General features: G+C 47.2%; 1 protein-coding gene across 1 annotated transcript in view; it reads left to right on the top strand.

The window, feature by feature from the left end:
- Positions 1-18,650, top strand: part of LOC146178410 (uncharacterized) — an 85,481-nt gene that overhangs the window by 64,007 nt on the left and 2,824 nt on the right. Inside the window, exons 2-4 of the mRNA XM_084578244.1 lie at positions 3,307-3,454; positions 12,468-12,714; positions 16,881-17,064. Coding sequence (XP_084434370.1) covers positions 3,307-3,454; positions 12,468-12,714; positions 16,881-17,064 — 579 coding nt within the window. The remainder of the gene's footprint in view (positions 1-3,306; positions 3,455-12,467; positions 12,715-16,880; positions 17,065-18,650) is intronic.

Consider the following 18,650-nt stretch of genomic DNA (forward strand, 5'->3'; position numbering starts at 1 on the left):
GTCTTCCACTTAAATATTATTATTAATGAATACGTGCGAGATAGCATAGGCACAAATTAAGTAGATTAAATGAATTTCAAAGTGAATGAGAATTCGAGAGGAGCCACCGAAGGGAGCCATTAAAACCATGCCCTCAGAGGCGGAGCCCCCAGCTTTTTCTGACCATTTACATATTTTTATTTCTGGCCTGTGCAGGTGGATTGTACAACAAGACTGACATTGTGTTCGTAAAGAGCGTAACGATTACATTTCTATTTACCAAAATAAGCTAATCAACTAATCAAAGCATTTCGCTTAGACATGCTTGAGGCCCATTCTGGCAGCTTAATCCGCACTTCAGGCCAATTACTGGCGAAGCCGAGTATGAAATTCACAAGTTTCCAGGACTTACTGCGGTGCATGAACGACTACAGCTCATCTTTGTTCTTCATAAGTAATTACGAAAAACGCGGCCTGTTATCGCAACGTAGCATGCTTCGCTGTAATGTCGTAATTGTCCTTGGTGCAATTTATTTGGCGTGCCTTCTTGAGCAACCTCTCCACGTCAACGTGTTGGCGACTGCATTGGAATGAACAATTTCAAAAACCCAACAGAAGTTGCAAAAAAAAAAAGAAGAAAGCCATAATGATTTCATTTAAAAGTTTTTCATCGCGTGGATTCCTCGTTGTGCTTCACTATGTATTCACTGTGTACTAAGTATTGTTCAGAGTAAAAACGCAAGATTAACAGGCATTCATGCCCTGTTAGGTCAGGACCAGCTGCGCACAGGTAGTACATGCCGACATCAAAACAGGCCAGCCATTTATCAAGGAAGAAGAAGATGGAGAATACAGAGATGCACATACCCCCACTGTGGGTATGTGCCATTACAACGAGGGAGAAGAAGAAGAAGAAGAAGAAGAAGATGCGTGATGTCCAACCACGGGCTGAGGAAGGTGCCAATACTGCAATGGTTCCACGCGATTGCCGAGTAAGTAGTACGCGTCGTGAGCGACTGGTGCTGTTGCAATGAGCGCATGTGCTGCGCAAACCACTGCCGCAGTTGGGTAGGCAGAGATGGAAGCATGCTTGTTCCCTGTTGAGCGACATGCACGGTGTTGTGGTAATATTGAGCGGGTTTCTCAAATAGTGTGCTCAACGTTTTGCTGTTCGAATGTAGCAGTGTCTTCAACTAACTTTCGATTTGACCAGGGAATCTATGGTCATTTGATGAACCAACTCATTTCCCACAAACCCAGCATTACCAAGTGTCTAAGGCAGGATGACTGTACTGCGGGGATTGCGGCTAAATGATTCTATTTGAGCGTCATGTATGTGGGTATCCAGAACTCGTCGTTGTGTTAAGAATCGTTTTGCTAGAGTCGGCTTATATGCTGATATTGCCGTTCAAAACGAAATGCTCTTTTTGTTTGTGTGCGATATCGCATAACTGCAAATGTCGCGCATTAGCTGTTGCTGACCTAACGCCTCAAAATGTCACATCATCGGCGGTGTGAGCATCCGCAGTGCAGACCTGCTGCTGCGGTTCTGTGGATAGCGCGTTCTACGATGAGCACAATCATGCAAGTTGCATTCTGGCTGCGGTGGCTGCTTTACGATGGAGGTGGATCACAAAAGCCGGCCGTGTGCTGTGCGATGGCAGCACACGTTTAAGAGCCCCAAATAATCGATTAGTTACGAACCCTTCACTATATTACACGGCTGATCCCCGATCAACTCTTTACAAACCCTGAAATTAGACCAGTTGCCAAACATATCCAGCTTGAGCATGAAGCAGGTGATGGTCGACCGCAGGCTACATATATACCTCACGAAATCGTATGATAACAAGGCAGACGTCTTATATGCACGGACGCCGCTCTAGATACGCACACGGAAGCGCCACCACTTGCGTCAGCGATCCAAGGCAACACCACCTAGACTATACGTATGCAAGGCGGAGAGCTTTTGCATGGTCCTTGAAATAAACCCTTCTTCGCTTTTCAATGCGCGGTCTTACCAAATCACATCAATATGTACCATTTCGAAAAGAGCGCGGCGTTTTCTCCTTCCCGGCCCTCTACGCAACTCTGCTGTTCGCATTCTATAGACAGCGCGCCCGAACCTCTGCGTCCCGTTGTCAGCGTTCATGGGTCTTCGGCTGAGAGGGAGAGAGAGAGAGAGAGAGAGACAAAAAAAAAAAGCTTTATTGTCGGGAGCAGTGTTAGTGGAAGAGCCAAGTGGCCGTTAGCTGGTGGCTTGCGGCGAGTTTTTCAGCGCGGTTTACAGCGCTCAATTGTATATCGGGGCTCGCATTAAGGAGCACTTCCGCCCAGGATTCAAGTGAGGTAGCTTCTATGAGAGTCTTGGGAGGCAGATCCTCTGAGCAATGCGATAAAGTATGATTAAGCTGAAATTTCCTTCCGGTCACGGGCGAAACCTCTCAACACCTGGGGTGACAAATAATACGAATCTCCTGACTATGCTACCACTCCAGTCACTTGATAAGATCGAAAGCATTGACTAGATCCGACAGCAAACGCACTCAAAATTCACTCCACACCCTTAACAACCACGCTGTAAAGCATACCAAGCTACCACACGTCTGCCTTTTCCCTTACTTCCAAAACATGGTGAGCTCTCCGTAGCTGTTCGGAGTAGTTTTGGTTTCCCCCTTTTCGTCGCTCGCTCGGTTTGTGTATACCTCGAACTATCGCATCGACTTTAAGGTTTCCCTCCACTCCTCCGTGCCCAGGTGCTCATAGCACATTCTGCTTGTTTTTTAGTTTTGCCGCCTCCCTGAGGAGGGTGCTGGCCTGCCTGCTTATCCTTCCATTCGCTAGCAGTGCCACCCAAAAAATATCCTCAGCGCACCTCCTGGAAAACGCTAGCTTAGTTGGCCGCTCGGCCTAATTGGCTGAAGCTGCTGCACTGGGCCCGGCACATCCAGAAGACTACTGGTCTAAGGAGTCCTCCCAGAAGCTTGCGATCACCTTCAACTATATTGTAATAGATTCTACCTCATTATCCACTACAACAGCTTTTTTTTTTCTTTTACTCCCTCCTCCTACTGTGAAGTTAAGGTGGCCACCGAGGAGAGAGATAGCTGCAGCGCGCCTTTTCATTCCAGATAGCTGATTGCCGGCGATGAGGCGACCTAAGCGGCCGCTTCTCGATGGAGACAGAGAAGACAACCGTGTATTGTGCAAAATCAGTACAGGTTCGAAGGACTCTTTTTTCGCGGCACGCTTGAGGTGACCGCTGAAAGAAAGGTATTGAGCTCTGTCTTCCCTTATAAACACAATGCTCATCATTGCCTTTTGCAGACCCCAGTGGAAGCGGAGCCCTGCGAGACGCTGTCCTTGGAGCGGAAGGAAACTTCGCTGTTGCTTACCCTCCTGATCGCAGCCACCACCACCTTCACCGACGTCGGCAAGATGATCTTCAGTTATTCGCTCCGCTACCGAAACCATGGTGGGTCATTGCAAATCTAACGCATGTTTGCCGCGATCGGACAGAAATTAACATTTAACGTAGTGAGGGTGCAGATAGTTCAAGCAATATTGCGGCTGGTGCGAAACACCGGAAATAATTTTGTCGAGCGGGAAACGAAACTGATGTGAAGGCATTTCGAAGACACTTGCTGACCATCTTGGAAATTCAACCGAAAGTAGGATGATTTTTCATTTAGCCGTAAAGATACTGCGGACGCCGGGTAGCTTTGCTTCGTAGGCTGTATGATTGCCATCACCTCATGCAAATAAGTAAATATCCTGTGTTCAGCCTGGAACGCTGTCGCTGTGCCACACCGATAAAAATGGTCTCGAAGTTAATAAGTGCTTTCGACGAAGCTACTTCGTCCAATGCACCTCACGAAACCCAGCAACGGTTCATTTCTCACACAATAAACACTTTGGACCACTAAAGTGTGATGAGGCCATATGAATCGTAGCCCTCCACTACGGCACCTCTATCTCCCTGTATTCTTTCACTCCCACCTTCTCCACTTCCCTTACGGCGTGGTACATGTGTTCGCGGAGAATAGTGAGTGCAGTGGTAAGACGCCCGACCACTGTGCCGGAGTACCCGGGTTCGAACCCGACCTCGGCGGCTGCGTTTCGATGGAAGCGAAACGAAGAGGCGTCCGTGTGCTGTGCGATGTCAGCGCACGTTAAAGATCCCCAGGTGGTCGAAATTACTCCTTAGCCCTCCACTACGGCTCCTCTTTCTCTCTTTCCACTTCACTCCCACCTTCCTCCCTTCCCTTACGGCGCGGTTCAGGTGTCCACAGAAAACAAGGGAGACAGTTACCGCGCTTTTCCCTTCCTATAAAGCAATCAGCGCACCTTAAAGATCCCCAGGTGGTCGAAATTACTCCGCAGCCCTCCACTACGGTTCCTCTTTCTCTCTACCACTTTCACTCCCACCTTAATCCCTTCCGTTACGGCGCAGTCCAGGCGTCTACAGAAACACAAATGACAGATACTGAACCTTTCCCTTCCTGTGAACCAATTTATTATTATTATTATTATTATTATTATTATTATTATTATTATTATTATTATTATTATTATTATTATTATTATTTTTTTTTTTTTTTTTTTTATTATTTTTTTTCAAGATGGCGCCCAGTAAGGACGCATGTGCGCTGTGCTCCCGCCCGATTTTTGGCAAGCAGCAGTTTTTACGATGTGCCGACTGTGCGAAACGTGTTCACACGAAGTGCGTCACCTGGGCGGATGACGAGCTGCAACTTCTGAAGTCCGGCTCTCGGCCATTCTTGTGTAATTTGTGTGCGTCGTCGTCGTCTGACGGTGTTAGTCTTAGCGACGGTGGTGCTAGAGTCCCTGGTGCCCCGCTCCTGCCCAGCCACCCGACCGGTTTTCCCCCTTCAGCCGCGACCGGCGAACATGGCGGTGAGTTTGCCTCGCTACGGGCTCTCCTCCTCGACGCGCTTGAGGGAATCTCTTTTCTGAGCGATGAGGTTGCCCAGCTACGGGAAGAGAACGAGCGCCTTCGTGTAGAGAACTCGCGGGCTTTCGTACAACAAGCCGAGGTTATCGCCTCTTTACGTGCCGATGTTCACGGCCTACGCCAGGAGCTTGTGCGGTGCGCTGCTTCGCAGTGTGAGCGTCCTCTCGTCGAGCGTCCTCTCGTTGTCTCCGTGGGCAATCCTACCCGTGAGGAGCAGCCATCTGTGGACTACTCCGCCGCTCTTCATCGAGGGATGACTCCTGGAGATATTCCCTGTTCATCTTCTGCCTCTGCTCCTCGCCGTGCGGTTGACTTACCCAGTGCGATGAAGAAGCACCGAAGTCGAGCCATTACTGGCGCATCGAGCTCATCTGTCCTGAACGTTGCCATTTACCAAAAGAAGCGTCCGAAGACTATTTTCGTCTCTAAACTCAGTCACGATACTACATCGGTAGACCTTACCAACCATCTAAAATCAGTGAATATTACCCCCATTTCCTGCCGGCAGCTGAAAACAAGGTACGACTCCTACTCGTCCTTCCATATTGAAGTTGATGAAGAATCCTACAGTAAGCTTGTTGAGCCTTCGATGTGGCCGATGGGTTGCATATACAAGGACTTTCGTGGGAAGCTTTACGACGATATGCTTTATCCCTCTGAACTGACGCAAAATTGCAGTGGCCCCTAATTTGAATATCTATTATCAAAACGCCCGAGGTCTTCGGACTAAGGGATCAGAATTTTTTTCTAGCGTCTTGTCCTCTTGTTATACCGCTGTTGTGGTTACCGAAACCTGGCTGTCAAGTGATATTCCTTCCAATGATTTCTTTCCAAATAATTACTCTGTTTTTCGTAGCGACCGCCCTGAAACAGGTCCCAAATCAAGAGGAGGTGGAGTGCTCATTGCTATTGACAGTTTTGTGAAGTGTGTTCGACGTTCCGATCTGGAAACTGTTGAAGAATGTGTGTGGCTCGAGCTCACTTTAAATCGACATGAAAAACTTTTACTTGCAGCATTCTACATTCCTCCGAATCTACCTCCTTCAGCCTATGATGATGTTCTTCTCTCAATCGAACATGTTATAACCCGTCATAGCAAACACAAACTTTTTATTTTAGGTGATTTTAATACTCCTGGTATCAACTGGAACTCACTTATTTCTTCTCACAACAATCATTACATATTAAGTAAGTGTAACGCTCTACTTGATTTCATAGCCTTTAACTCTTTGCAGCAACACAATTTCATTGAAAACTGTTGCGGTAATATTCTTGACATCTGTCTATCGAATTTTGAAAGTGTTCGAGTCTTGAGTTCAGACATACCGCTGACTCGCTGTGACAAATTTCACCCTCCGCTTCTAGTTACTACTGCTGTCTCTGCCTCACCCTCTACTAATTCAGATCGGGTGAGGAATTCGCCCCGTTTCGCGTATTCACGTGGTGATTATGTCGGTCTTTTCAATTTCTTCTCTTCCGTCGACTGGTCCCTTTTAAATGACATTAATGATTCAGATGGACAAGTCAGTCGCTTTACAGAAATAGTTCTTGATGGTATGCGTCGGTACATACCTTTGCATACTCCTACGCGTAGGAAGTTCCCTTCCTGGTTTTCAAGGGAACTAATAACGGCGTTAAAGCTCAAGGAACGGGCCCATCGTAAAGCGAAACGCCCTGGGTTTCACAATTGGGCAGATGAGTTTCGCCGTGTGCGTTCTCTTTGCAAACGCTTATACAAGCGGGACTACGACTCCTATCTTGAGTCTTTAGAGAGGTATGCCTCAAATCGTCCTAGTCAGTTCTGGCGTTACGTTCGCAAGCGTTCCATTAAATCAGATTTAAGTATCAGCTTAGTTGACTCTCAGGGTTCGGAAATTCAGGATGTTGCCGACAGTTTTGCACAACATTTTTCCTCCGTTTACAAACATCCACATTGTGATTCCGTTTGCCTCCCATCTGGTGCACTATCTAATTCCATTCTCTTTGACGAGGAGTTGATAACTGAGAGTCTTAAGCGTCTGAGACCATCTTTGTCTCCTGGACCCGATGGCATTCCAGCTGCCATAATAAAAGCCTTCAGTTATATCTTCGTACCAGTACTGACTGCCATATTTAATAACTGTTTAAAAAATGCTGCCTTTCCTCGCGTGTGGAAAATGGCACGCGTGTTTCCTGTCTTCAAGTCTGGAAACAAATCTGATGTTTCCAATTATCGTCCGATTTCTCTTCTATGTGCAACCTCTAAGCTTTTCGAATTAGCTTTGCACAGCGTACTTTCCTTCCATCTCAAACATATCATAGTACCGAATCAACATGGCTTCATGTCGGGTCGCTCTACTTCTACCAACCTAGTCACGTTTATGACGTATGCCTCTGCAGCAGTCCTTCAGAGGGGTCAGGTTGACACTGTGTACTGTGATATGAGCAAAGCTTTCGACGTTGTTACTCACTCACTACTTCTTGAAAAACTTCTACTCTCTGGCGTTGAAGTCTCTCTCGTAGCCCTCCTACGCAACTATCTCCTTGATCGCTTCTGCTTTGTCAGTGTCAATGGACAGACTTCTTTCGTTTACCCTGCAACGAGTGGAGTTCCTCAAGGTTCAGTACTAGGCCCGCTTCTCTTCTCCGTTTTTATTAATGATGTTTCCTCGGCGATAAAGAACTCCTCGTTTCTTCTTTATGCTGATGATATAAAAATATTCAAGGTAATACATTCTTTTCAAGATTGCGTGTTGTTGCAATCGGACATATCTGCTTTTTCTGATTGGTGTGCGATGAATCGACTTACCCTCAATTCTTCCAAAACTAGGGTTGTGTCCTTTACTCGTAAAACACATAGCTTTCTCTACCATTATTCTGTCAATTCTGTGCTGTTGGATAGGGTTGATGAAATTAATGACCTTGGTGTACTTTTTGACCGCACCCTCAGCTTCTCCTCTCACACTAAACGCATTGCTCAGCGGGCTATGCGCACACTCGGATTCGTTTGCAGACTTTCGAGAGAGTTCCATACTCCACTTCCGTTCCTAAAACTGTACCTGTCCATATGCCTCCCGGTCTTGGAGTATGCGTCGGTTGTTTGGAATGGCACTTGCAAATCGAACTTGGACAAGGTTGACAGAGTAGAAAAAAAATTTTTACGGATATTTTATTATCGCTTTCCTTGCGCAACTTACCCCTCTCGCTCCACCAGGAGCGCCCAACTGAATCTTCCTTCCCTTCACTGCCGTCGTATCAGACTTGATATCATATTTCTGTACAAACTCCTTCATGGCCACATTATGTGCCCTCAGCTCTTAGAGTACATCCTTCTGCGCGTTCCGCGAAAGAGCATGAGGGAATTCAGACCATTTCAGGTTTCTCCTCTTCATTCCCACTCCCCTCTGGACAAGATGCAGTGGTTATTTAACTCTTTTTGTCCTCACCTTGACATCTTCCAAAACTCGCTCTGTTCATTTACATTGGATGTTCGTAGCGTTGTATTCTAAATAGTACTTTATCACATATAACTCCCACTTTCTAGCCTTATATTGTATTTACTTCACTTTTTGCTTTTTCTCCTGTTCAATGCTGTCTGTATCTTGAACTACTTTTTATCCGTTTCCTACTTTTATTTCAACTTTAAACTTTATATTCGAATCTTACTGTCCCTTGTTCAATTTTACTTCTTTATTGTATTATTCTGTATTTCTAGTCTGTGTTTTAAGTACCATGCACTTGTTGCGCCTGGAATGGTTGTTTATTTTATGTATATTTCTATATTACTATAATCAATGTCAGTTATCTGTTGTTGTTGTTTTTTCTCTTCTATCTACCGTTCTTTTTTTTTTTTTCCTTTATTTCCTGGTGTGCTAAAAAATTCTCTCACTGTGTATATAAGTGATGCTACTCATTGTTTGCTTACTTTCCGTGATACTTTTCGTCTCAGTTTCATTTCATGTATTATTTATTTCTTTTTTTTTGTGTTCTCTCTGTGTGTGTAAACATGTTTGTGCTTTTTAATTTTTTTTTTTTGTGCTGCAGCACAAAGACCACATGGTTGTTCCTGCGCACATTAAATAAAGATTGATTGATTGATTGATTGATTGATTGATTGATTGATTGATTGATTGATTGATTGATTGATTGATTGATTGATTATTATTATAGGTGGCTCAGCTATAGAGTCAGTAGCAGGCCTGTGCATTTTCTTTTCCTTCTTCCAACAGCCACAACAACAGGGTCATTAACCTACACCACCTACACTAGTGTAGCAAATCTCCTATACCTCAAATGGTTTTTTGCTACACTAGTGTAGGTAGTGTAGGTTAAAAAAAAATGGCCCTATACAACATATGCATGTTGTTGTTGTTTTTATTATGAACTTTATTTTTCCACCGATGTTGGAGGCCCCCTACTCCCCGCCCCCGGCACGCAGGCCTATGAGACGGAGGCCGGGGCCTCCGCGACTAAAGACAGGCGAAGCGACAGTGTTTCTTCGCGGCTTCAGCCGCCAGGCGGACAGCTTGCTGCTGGTTGGCGGGGGACTCGCTCCGCAGTAGCACTTCCCAGGCTTCTCTACTATTTATGTTTTCCTTGGCGCCAGGGGAATCAAGGCATTGCCAGATTATGTGATCCAGAGTACCCCTTTCTCCGCAGGTTTCGCATTTATCGCCCGCCTTTTCCTCCACTTGCGTGTGGAAAAGACAGACGGGACTTGGGAAATTCCCAGCTTGCAGGCGCCGTCAAGCGACGGCCTCCTTGTTAGTTAGCGTTCGGTCCGGTGGTGGCAGGGACCTTCTGCTAAGTGTGTAGTGTTCTAAAATTTCCTTATAAGTTTGCAGCCTCTTGTCCATCCCATCGCAATCAGGCTGCTCTACGGCTGCCCGGAAGTAGAGAGCTCGGGCTAGCTCGTGCGCCGCCTCGTTGCCGGGGACGGACTCGTGCGCGGGGGTCCAAATAATTCGAATCTTTCTTTCAAGTTTTCTTTTCTCTAAAATTTTGGCTGCCTCCTTCGAGACCCTCCCTTTTCCACAGTTCCAGACAGCTGTTTTGCTGTCACTAATAACTATGCTGGCTTCCGTTCCAACGCAAGCGAGCGCTATTGCAACTTCTTCAGCCGTGTCTACATTTCGACTTCTAACGGACGCGGCGGCGGCGGGCACGCCGGGGCCGTTGACGACCGCAGCCACCGCCGCCCCCGACTTCCCGCTAGCCGCGTCCACGTAGGCGACCTCCCCGGGCTTCATTTTCCCCGCTTTCTTTGCGAGAGTCTCGGCCCTCTTTTGTCTCCTCTCCTTGTTGTACGTAGGGTGCATGTTTTTAAGTTGGGGGGGGGGGGGGGGGGGGGGGCACTATTATATATTCGCGACACTCTCGTGGAATGTCTACTTTGTGGCTTGTTCCTCTATCTGACTGCAGTCCCACCCAGCCGAGGATGGTTCTGCGCGTGGTGGTTCTGCTCAATCTTTCTAGTTGCGCCATGCGCACAGCCTCCGCTAGTTCCGTCCAATTGTTGTGCACCCCCATTTCGAGGAGGCGTTCAGTCGAGGTCGAGATGGGTAGTCCCAGAGCCCTCTTCGCGCATCGTCTGATGAGTGCGTCTATTCTCTGCTTTTGGTCTGATCTAATGTTTAGGAATGGTGTGGCGTAACATATGCGGCTAGTGATGTAAGCCTGCATTAGTTTCAGGAGGCTTCGATCCTTAAGGCCCCGACCCTTGAGTGCGATTCTCCTGAACAGACCCGTGACTTGCGTGGCGTACGCGTTCAGTTTCTTTACCGTTGTGTCGTTGTACCCATCTGCTTGTAGAAACAGCCCCAGGATCCTAATTTGTTCGACTTTTGGCACTATTTGGCCGTCTACTGTTACGCTGATGTTTATCTGGCGTTTACACCTGAGCGCTTTTGGGTTGTAGATAAACAGTTCCGATTTTTGTGGAGAGCACGAGTGAATCGCCTGGTGACGTCATGGCCTGTCATGACGGTACATTACGCGCCCCTTGTCGAACAAAACCAGCATTTTATTGAACGCATCAAAGTTCACCGGCGTTCTATAATTTGTTTACAGGAAAGGAAAAGCGCAGTCTCTGTCACTCGCGGAATCCCGCTATCATCCTCACGGTAGACAAGCGGAATTATGAAGAGCGTTTCACGATCCGGGGCGTGGCGCAGACAGATACTGTTGGGCTGGGGATCCAAAGGATGGAGGTTCAATAACCGGTGGGGACAAGGCTTATTAATATATTTTTAACTCTCGCTCTCGAAAGCGTGACACTTCTGTTGAAAACCTTCTGTCGACAACGACGAGGCATTAAAGCCTTTCGCCTTAAACCATAGAGTTCCTTACACTACCTAGAGGGAAAGCTGAGGGCGCTGCACTTCAGCCACCATGGGCGCGCTAACAATCATAGGCCGGTGTGCTACTTGTTGCGGGACAGTCGATCTTTCTCGGGTACGTGGAGTGGCGTTACTGCAATGTTTCTTTTTCGTCATCATCATCATCTGAAGGTGCGTACATAGACCGCGAAAGCCATAGTAGCGAAGGCGCAAAAGCAGACGTCGCCAATAAATGGTTTTTGTTTCCCGAAATGCCTCTCAAAACTTCCTTAAGTGATTGCACAACCATGAATATTTTTATAACGTTTTTCTGTTTCAAATTTTGCCTATTAAGCGCGAAATATTGGTATTTGTGCTGCTCAAAACTAAGCCAATAGGAGAAAGAGCCATCGCGCTTATATTGGATAAATATCACACTGACATGTTGTTTCTCTCTCTTTTTGCAATTTATAGTCACAATATTCAATCTTAGGGCATTATTTACGGTAGAACAACGTTTATCTTTGCATTAGTTTTGGCCAAAAGTTGTAGTTCTGCACTCGGTAGCTCTCCGGCCCATGATGCTTTAAGCGCCCATGGTGGCTGAACTGGCTGTCTGGAAACTCCATGTACACTCCCATAGACGGCAGCACAGCTTTCCCTCTAGGTAAGAGTAAGAAACTCTATGCCTTAAACCTCTTGTAAAGGGCCCCCTTAACCGTTTCCTGGTTAAAAGTTAGCTGTACTTTCTGGCAGTTTCCAGACATCGACTCCGGAATGCACATCAGCAAAATATTTGTTAAAGAATGAGGTAGAAGTGGAGTCATTAACGTCTGTGGTGATTTCCAGCCCCTTTTACACTTTCCAACCAGAGAAAAAGGACGAATGACAATTGTTCCTCCTTGGAGCTAAAACCTGGCGCAGGACAGATGTTTACATGGCGATATCTGGGAGGCAAATAATGCGCATTAAATGCGGACGGGATTATGTATAGAGATCACGTGTACATTGGTGCAAATAAATAGCGGAATAAAAAGCGCTAGCAACTTTTTGCTTACCCTTCGTTGTAAGCATCTACTTTTCGTGCGTGTATATATGACAATTTGCCTTCATTTTGTTTATTTTTGTTTTCGGCCTGCCCGTTTATAGTAAACGATTTATCACTATGTGAAATTATAAACAAATGAATGCATTGAAGCATTTTCCGTTGCTTTCAGGCCGGTACCCGATGAATCAAACGCTGGTGGTGGCGTTTACCGAGGCACTCAAGTGCGCACTTGTGGCGGGTATACACGGAGTGAAGAGTGGCTCCCTGAGCATGAAACCTTCGTTCAAGTTCCTGCTGCCCTCGGCTATCTTCATGGTCACCAACAACATCTTCTTCTACGCTCTGCACTACGTCACGCCTGCCGTCTGGCTGGTGTTCGTCCAGTGCAGAATATTTCTCACGCTGTTCGTTTACAAGTGAGCCGGCCTCTTGTACCATAAATCTCATCTAAGACAGTTGTCGAAGAAAAAACACGCCGGTAAAACGAAAATACGACAAAAGGGAGCAAGACCAGCACCAAACTAAAATTGTTTAGTGAGAACCACACATATGTCATTCAGGTTTGCAAAAAAATAGATCTAAAGGAACTCGAGGCCAAGATAATTTTCTAGCCAGAAAGCTAGCGCAGCAAATGACATACGTAAGAAAACACGGGACTATTCAAGCGATCTAGCCCGTTCTCGTCTGTTGTGTTCGTCCCTTTTGTAGCGGGAGTTACACTGCGCCAAGTTTTCTAGCCGTCAACGTGGCTGCACCGTATCATTTAACCAACTAAGGGTCGCTAAGTTGGCAGCCGGTAGTTGGCAGCTGACATGGCCTAGCACTAACTGGACGTCGAGCTGCAGACATTACGTCTGGCAGGAGCTGCCAACTCGGGCTTATATACTTTCAATTGGAAGAGCCATGTCAGAAAAAGCCTGCCAAGATCCTTGCATTCACATTACCCCTATAGCCACGCAGGCGCATTCATACGGCTTGGTTACAGTCGAGCTTACAACTCCGGCCAGAGCTACTCCACGGAGCCGGAGGAAGTATAACCATATAGCAGAACTCCACGCTTTACCTGGCGTAGCCGCGTGAAGCTATCGCGACATACTCGCTTACACCAAAGATAAACAGCAGGCATTCTTTCTTACCGAAAGCTACACTGCGGTAGTTTTTCAAGACCTCGAGCGGCCGCAGCTACATCGTGAAGAGGCGTAGCTACGAGAAGGAGGAGAATAATAATAATACCAAGAAGAAGAAACGGCTAGTGATACTGCCACCATCGTAGAGACGAACGACAATAGCGTGTTGCCCGCACAGAAAGCTTTCGCTCCACATCCGGTTCAGCAGCGTTGAGCCGCTCTAATTTTATTGCGAAACCAATACTATACGACAGCCAAAGCGAGACTTCGGGTGGCCGCAGCTACCGTGAACGAGCGTAGCTACGGTCTCCTCATAAAAAAAAACAGCCTGTCATGACATTGAAATTCATGTTACCTGTATATCACGGGCGAGCTGCCAACTCGGGTCGCTCCTTTCATATGGGAGGGTGATATCAGAATCAGCCTGCCAGAACCGTTTGCATTCTCGTTACCGCTACGACACTCAGGCACGTCCATACGGCTAGGTTGAAGCGTGACTTTATATGTGGGCTGGTAGCTTACGCTCTAGCGTCATACCCTTAAAGAATGAGCTTAAGTGTCCCCAATAATGTAGCACTTTACACTGACAGGGCGTGATAGGGGAATAATGTAGCAGGCAAAAGAAGCTTCCACCGTTGCTTTCGCAATTCAACTAGGGTTAGCCAGAGCTAAACCACAACTTTTTTCTTTTTTTGTACTGCACTTTATGCAGTGAATTCAATAGGCCGACTAAACCACGAAAAACTTTCCCTAAGCAGGCATCAGGTAATTTCAATTACATCAAATCACAAAAACGCCGTCTTTTTCGACAATGCGATGGCCGATACACCATATATCGAAGCTTCTGCAATTTCTGCCGCTCAGATCGATACAGCGCTTTCACAGTGCAAGCGGCGCTGCCTATTGTGTTTGCTAAAGGAATACTTCCTTTTTGTTCTAGGTACAGATAGACTTGTGTTCTGTTACTGTACAGCTCATCTTTAACAAACTCAACTGTTTTGTTTGTGCATATAGAACACTACATTCACGCGCAGTCGCCCTTCGCACTACCCTAACGTGAATCACAATGACGACGACGTCGTCCCTGTTTTATTTTTCTTCCTATTAGCAATCTGTCGGGAGTATACCGACACAGCGTATTACCCCTGTTACACGGATAGAGTTAACCGCAGTTACGCGAAACTGTAGTTAGCCTATGTTACACAACGGACTAAACCATTGTTACTTCACTAACCGAGCTTGGCGACCTTGATTTGCCTAATTTATGGAGGATATGGCGGCGCCTGTTGAGTGAGGGAGCTCGTCGGCGTCCGAGTGCGCGAAATGTACGAGCCGGTCTGCTTCAGCAATGTACTTTGTAACCAACTTATATTACGTTTTAAGAGCGACACATAAAAATAGGGAGTGTCTACAGTGCCGCCGGACGTCGTCGATTACACCTGGCAGCGCAGAAATCGCCTACTGCAGCCTCGTTCATCACTCACTTCCCCGCCTGTCTCTGCACCATCGCTTGCGCGGCGCCTTGCTGAGCGGAACGTCTAAAGATGTGCTGTCTCAGTTGTATCGTGAAAGTACACGAGTTTGCAACCGGATGCTGCGAGTTGGCTGAGCCACGTGGCATTTACCGCGGCGGACTACGGCGCCGTGCGTCGTTGCCAGGCCTAACTTGTTTCGCTTTAAAGCCGCTGCCGGACGACTCTTTCGAACTAATCAACGCTATCGTAAATGATCTACTGATGAAACTGCCTTTTTTTAATCCGATCATGTCATAGTAAAACAAAATCTATGTGATGAACTTCGGCGAAGCGTTAGTCACAGAACTAGCGTGCAAGCTAGCAGAGATGAGCCGCGATGCACCGGCGGCAGCTGCCTGTGTCCAGAAACTTACTTGTATCGCGGTTATCGCTGCTACCAGCAATTCGTCACTGGCCAGCGACCCTCAGTGATTATTCAGTTTCGGCGTCGGCTCAATATTGCAACAAATTTTAGCACGCTTAATTTCCGGCATTGGTGCAAGGGATTCGCAGCGTCTTTGACTCGTTCGCGCATGGTTTGCGGGAGGTCGGTCCACGCGGCGTTGTTTACGGCGGTCGAGAAAGTGCTGTCATCGTGCGGTGCTTGACCGCGCTGTTGAAGCTCCGTCTGAAGGCACTTCAGAAGCTGCGTTATAAATATTAGCTATAAATTCTGCACCGTTACGTCGATCCCAGCGTCATTTCGGATGTACTTGGGCAATGGCTGCCGTAACCGACAACGGTGGGAGCTGTTTAGCAACAGCGAACCGTGATTCGCGTTTAACCATGGTTAAGTTCAATATCCCCGGTCAAGCGTAATCAAGGTTAAGCCGGCCGTGTAACTAGGGTTTATATTCAAACAATGTACCCCGCCGGGGTGGCGCGGTGCTTACGGCGCTCGACTACTGTTCCCAAGGACGCGGGATCGAATCCCGACCTCGGCGGCCGCCTTTCGATGGAGGCGAAAAGCAAGGCGCCAGTGTGCTGTGCGATGTCAGTGCACGTTAAAGAATCCCAGGTGGTCGAAATTTCCGGAGTCCTCTACTACGGCGTCTCTCATGCCTGGGTCGCTTTGGGACGGTAAACCCCACAAACCAAACCAAACCAATTAAATCAATGTAAAAAAGGAAGAGCTAGGGAAACAACCTCTGCATCCAAGGATAACGTGACAGTATTAATTGGTCCCCACTGCTGACTCCCGGATGCCGGATTCTCGTTCGCGTGCATTCACTTTGCTGTTGACCAATCACTAGTCTTCTGATTGTGCCTCTATTACTCCCCACATACTCACTGACATACACTCTTATGATAAGAAAGACCGCCCAAGATTGATATAAATCCCCGTACGAACGTGCCTACGTGGCCTAGCCTAAGGATCCAAGGGTCCTGGAGGGTTGAATTCTCAGCCCCTGCCTCAAAGGCGAAGCACGAGTTGGCAGCGCCTCTCGAATCTGCCGTGTCATGTGATATCGTGACGCCACACAACCCGATGACCAGCCACGGTCACTTGCCACCCACCAACGCCCATAGGCATGTCCGTGGTTTCCCGCTCACAACGCAGGCTTTTCCTGAGAACGTTCACTTCAGTGCCATCGAATTAAAGGATCAGTCCGATATGTTCCAAAAGGATACGTTCCGTTGTTTCTGAGCACGACTTACCGCACAATAAGCACGTGTCTTCTTTGTTGAATTGCTCTCTGTACATCCACCTTTTAGGACGAACTTATCTCGCTTAAAAGTGTGAGGTGCTGCCCCTTCACTTATAATATTAATCCTTTTCTTTGTTGTTATTATTATTACCGTAGGTAAATTCGTTTCCAAACTGCTTATTTGATTTTCTATATAGTCTTCTATTTCTTTCCTTTTTTAATTAAGCCCTACTTTGACATGTCGCGAAAGCTCTTTATTTCAGTACAAAACCCACATTTGCGGGCGTCGCAGGTACTATTTCAGAAACCCGGTGACGCCCGCGCAGTGGACGGCCGGCGGCCTCATCCTGCTGGCTGTGGTAGGCAGCCAGGTGGATGTCCTCGCCACGGAGGGGCGCTCTTCGGACATCGTGATGGCCATTTCGCTGGCGTTGCTGTGCGGAACGCTATCCACCACGTCGGCTGTCTACACGGAGGTGTGTGCACCCGGCGTGCGAGCACCTTCATTTGTATACGAGGTCTCATAGCCAAGAATGTATGTTGCGTGTTGAAAAAATACGCACGGTTGCCACATTCAACGGTCAAAGCGGATGAATGAAGATTTTCATAGAGTAGGTAGTAGGTAGCGACTCCAACACTAAACTCAAGATGTCATCCATCTCAAACCACGTGATCCCATCCTGATGAATCAGAGTGGTACTTAAGTAGGTTCTTACTGCTGGCCTATTAGACTGAAAGTGTCCATTGTACCATATCAGCCCAAATGAAACGCGGACAGGGAAACTACAGCGTTATTGTGCGCGAGGACACACCGTGGCGCCACCTCTTGGCAGCGCGGCGTGATGCAGTAAGTGGGATAAAGCGCTTTGAGCTGCTGCTCTGTGATGTTTTCCTAAGCCGTTTAGTTGCGCTAATGCTGAATTTATTTATTCATTCCATATACACCTCGGTCTAGGCCTGTTGAAGGCTATTTGAGGTATTAGGCCTAGTCTATTCGGCAAGAAGGCATTTCGTAAAATCCGTGAGCTGTCGAAGCGTAGTCCGGAGAGTTTGAACTACTGCTACGACGCGACACACCTGCAGCGTTGTTGTCACTGTTAAAGAAAGCGAACATGTTGCAGATCTAGTCAGAAATAAGCGGTCATAAATCACGCTAATCATTTTGAGAAAATTGCGCGCTGCATCGCTATACATTGCTGCTTTGCTCGGTAATCAGATTTCTCTGCTAGAGGAACGGAGCTCTTAGGTGGTGACAGATGCGGAGCACTGCACAGTGCAGGCATAAGCGCCGTCATTGGGCTGATTCTTGAATAGTCAAATTTTACAGCGGGATGACGCGAAAAAATCTTAAAGTAACTGTGCCGAGGTGTGTTCTTCTTTACATCGTTGCCATTCGAGCTTCGGGTGGTGTTTGTTTTTCCGCGTAGTTTGTTGAACCTTACGTGAGCAGGTCGTGGTATGCATTGTTATTTGTTTTCTTGATCATCTAAAATTACTGCTGAAGTTCCCTAAGACGAGTCACAACGCGTACCGCTGCGCGTGGCAGTCAGTGCTTTCACTGAGAAGAAATTTGACACCTCACTATTTTCTGACGCACATTCCTTGTTCTGGGTAAGTACTTCGCGGCGAAGAAGCCAGTATAATTTATATCCCCCACAGGCACATGGTACTACATTTCAGCGGTCATTTTTCCTGCGCACAGCATATGGCTGGAATATGGCTTGCCCATCGAAAGCTGCAGATGACGACTGGGACGATGAGCGCGAGCCTGAAAGAGAAGGAAGCTTGAATGCAAGACTTGTTCCGGTCGACCATTCACACCGCGTTATCTTTAGGCCTTCTTCTGCGTTCTATCAAGACGTGACCGTGTGTGTGTGTGTGTGTGTGTGTGTGTGTGTGTGTGTGTGTGTGTGTGTGTGTGTGTGTGTGTGTGTGTGTGTGTGTGTGTGTGTGTGTGTGTGTGTGTGTGTGTGTGTGTGTGTGTGTGTGTGTGTGTGTGTGTGTGTGTGTGTGTGTGTGTGTGTGTGTGTGTGTGTGTGTGTGTGTGTGTGTGTGTGTGTGT

The sequence above is a fragment of the Amblyomma maculatum genome, chromosome 9 (assembly GCF_055883805.1).
Source record: "Amblyomma maculatum isolate TAMU_Amacu chromosome 9, ASM5588380v1, whole genome shotgun sequence".
Taxonomy (NCBI): Eukaryota; Metazoa; Arthropoda; class Arachnida; order Ixodida; family Ixodidae; genus Amblyomma; species Amblyomma maculatum.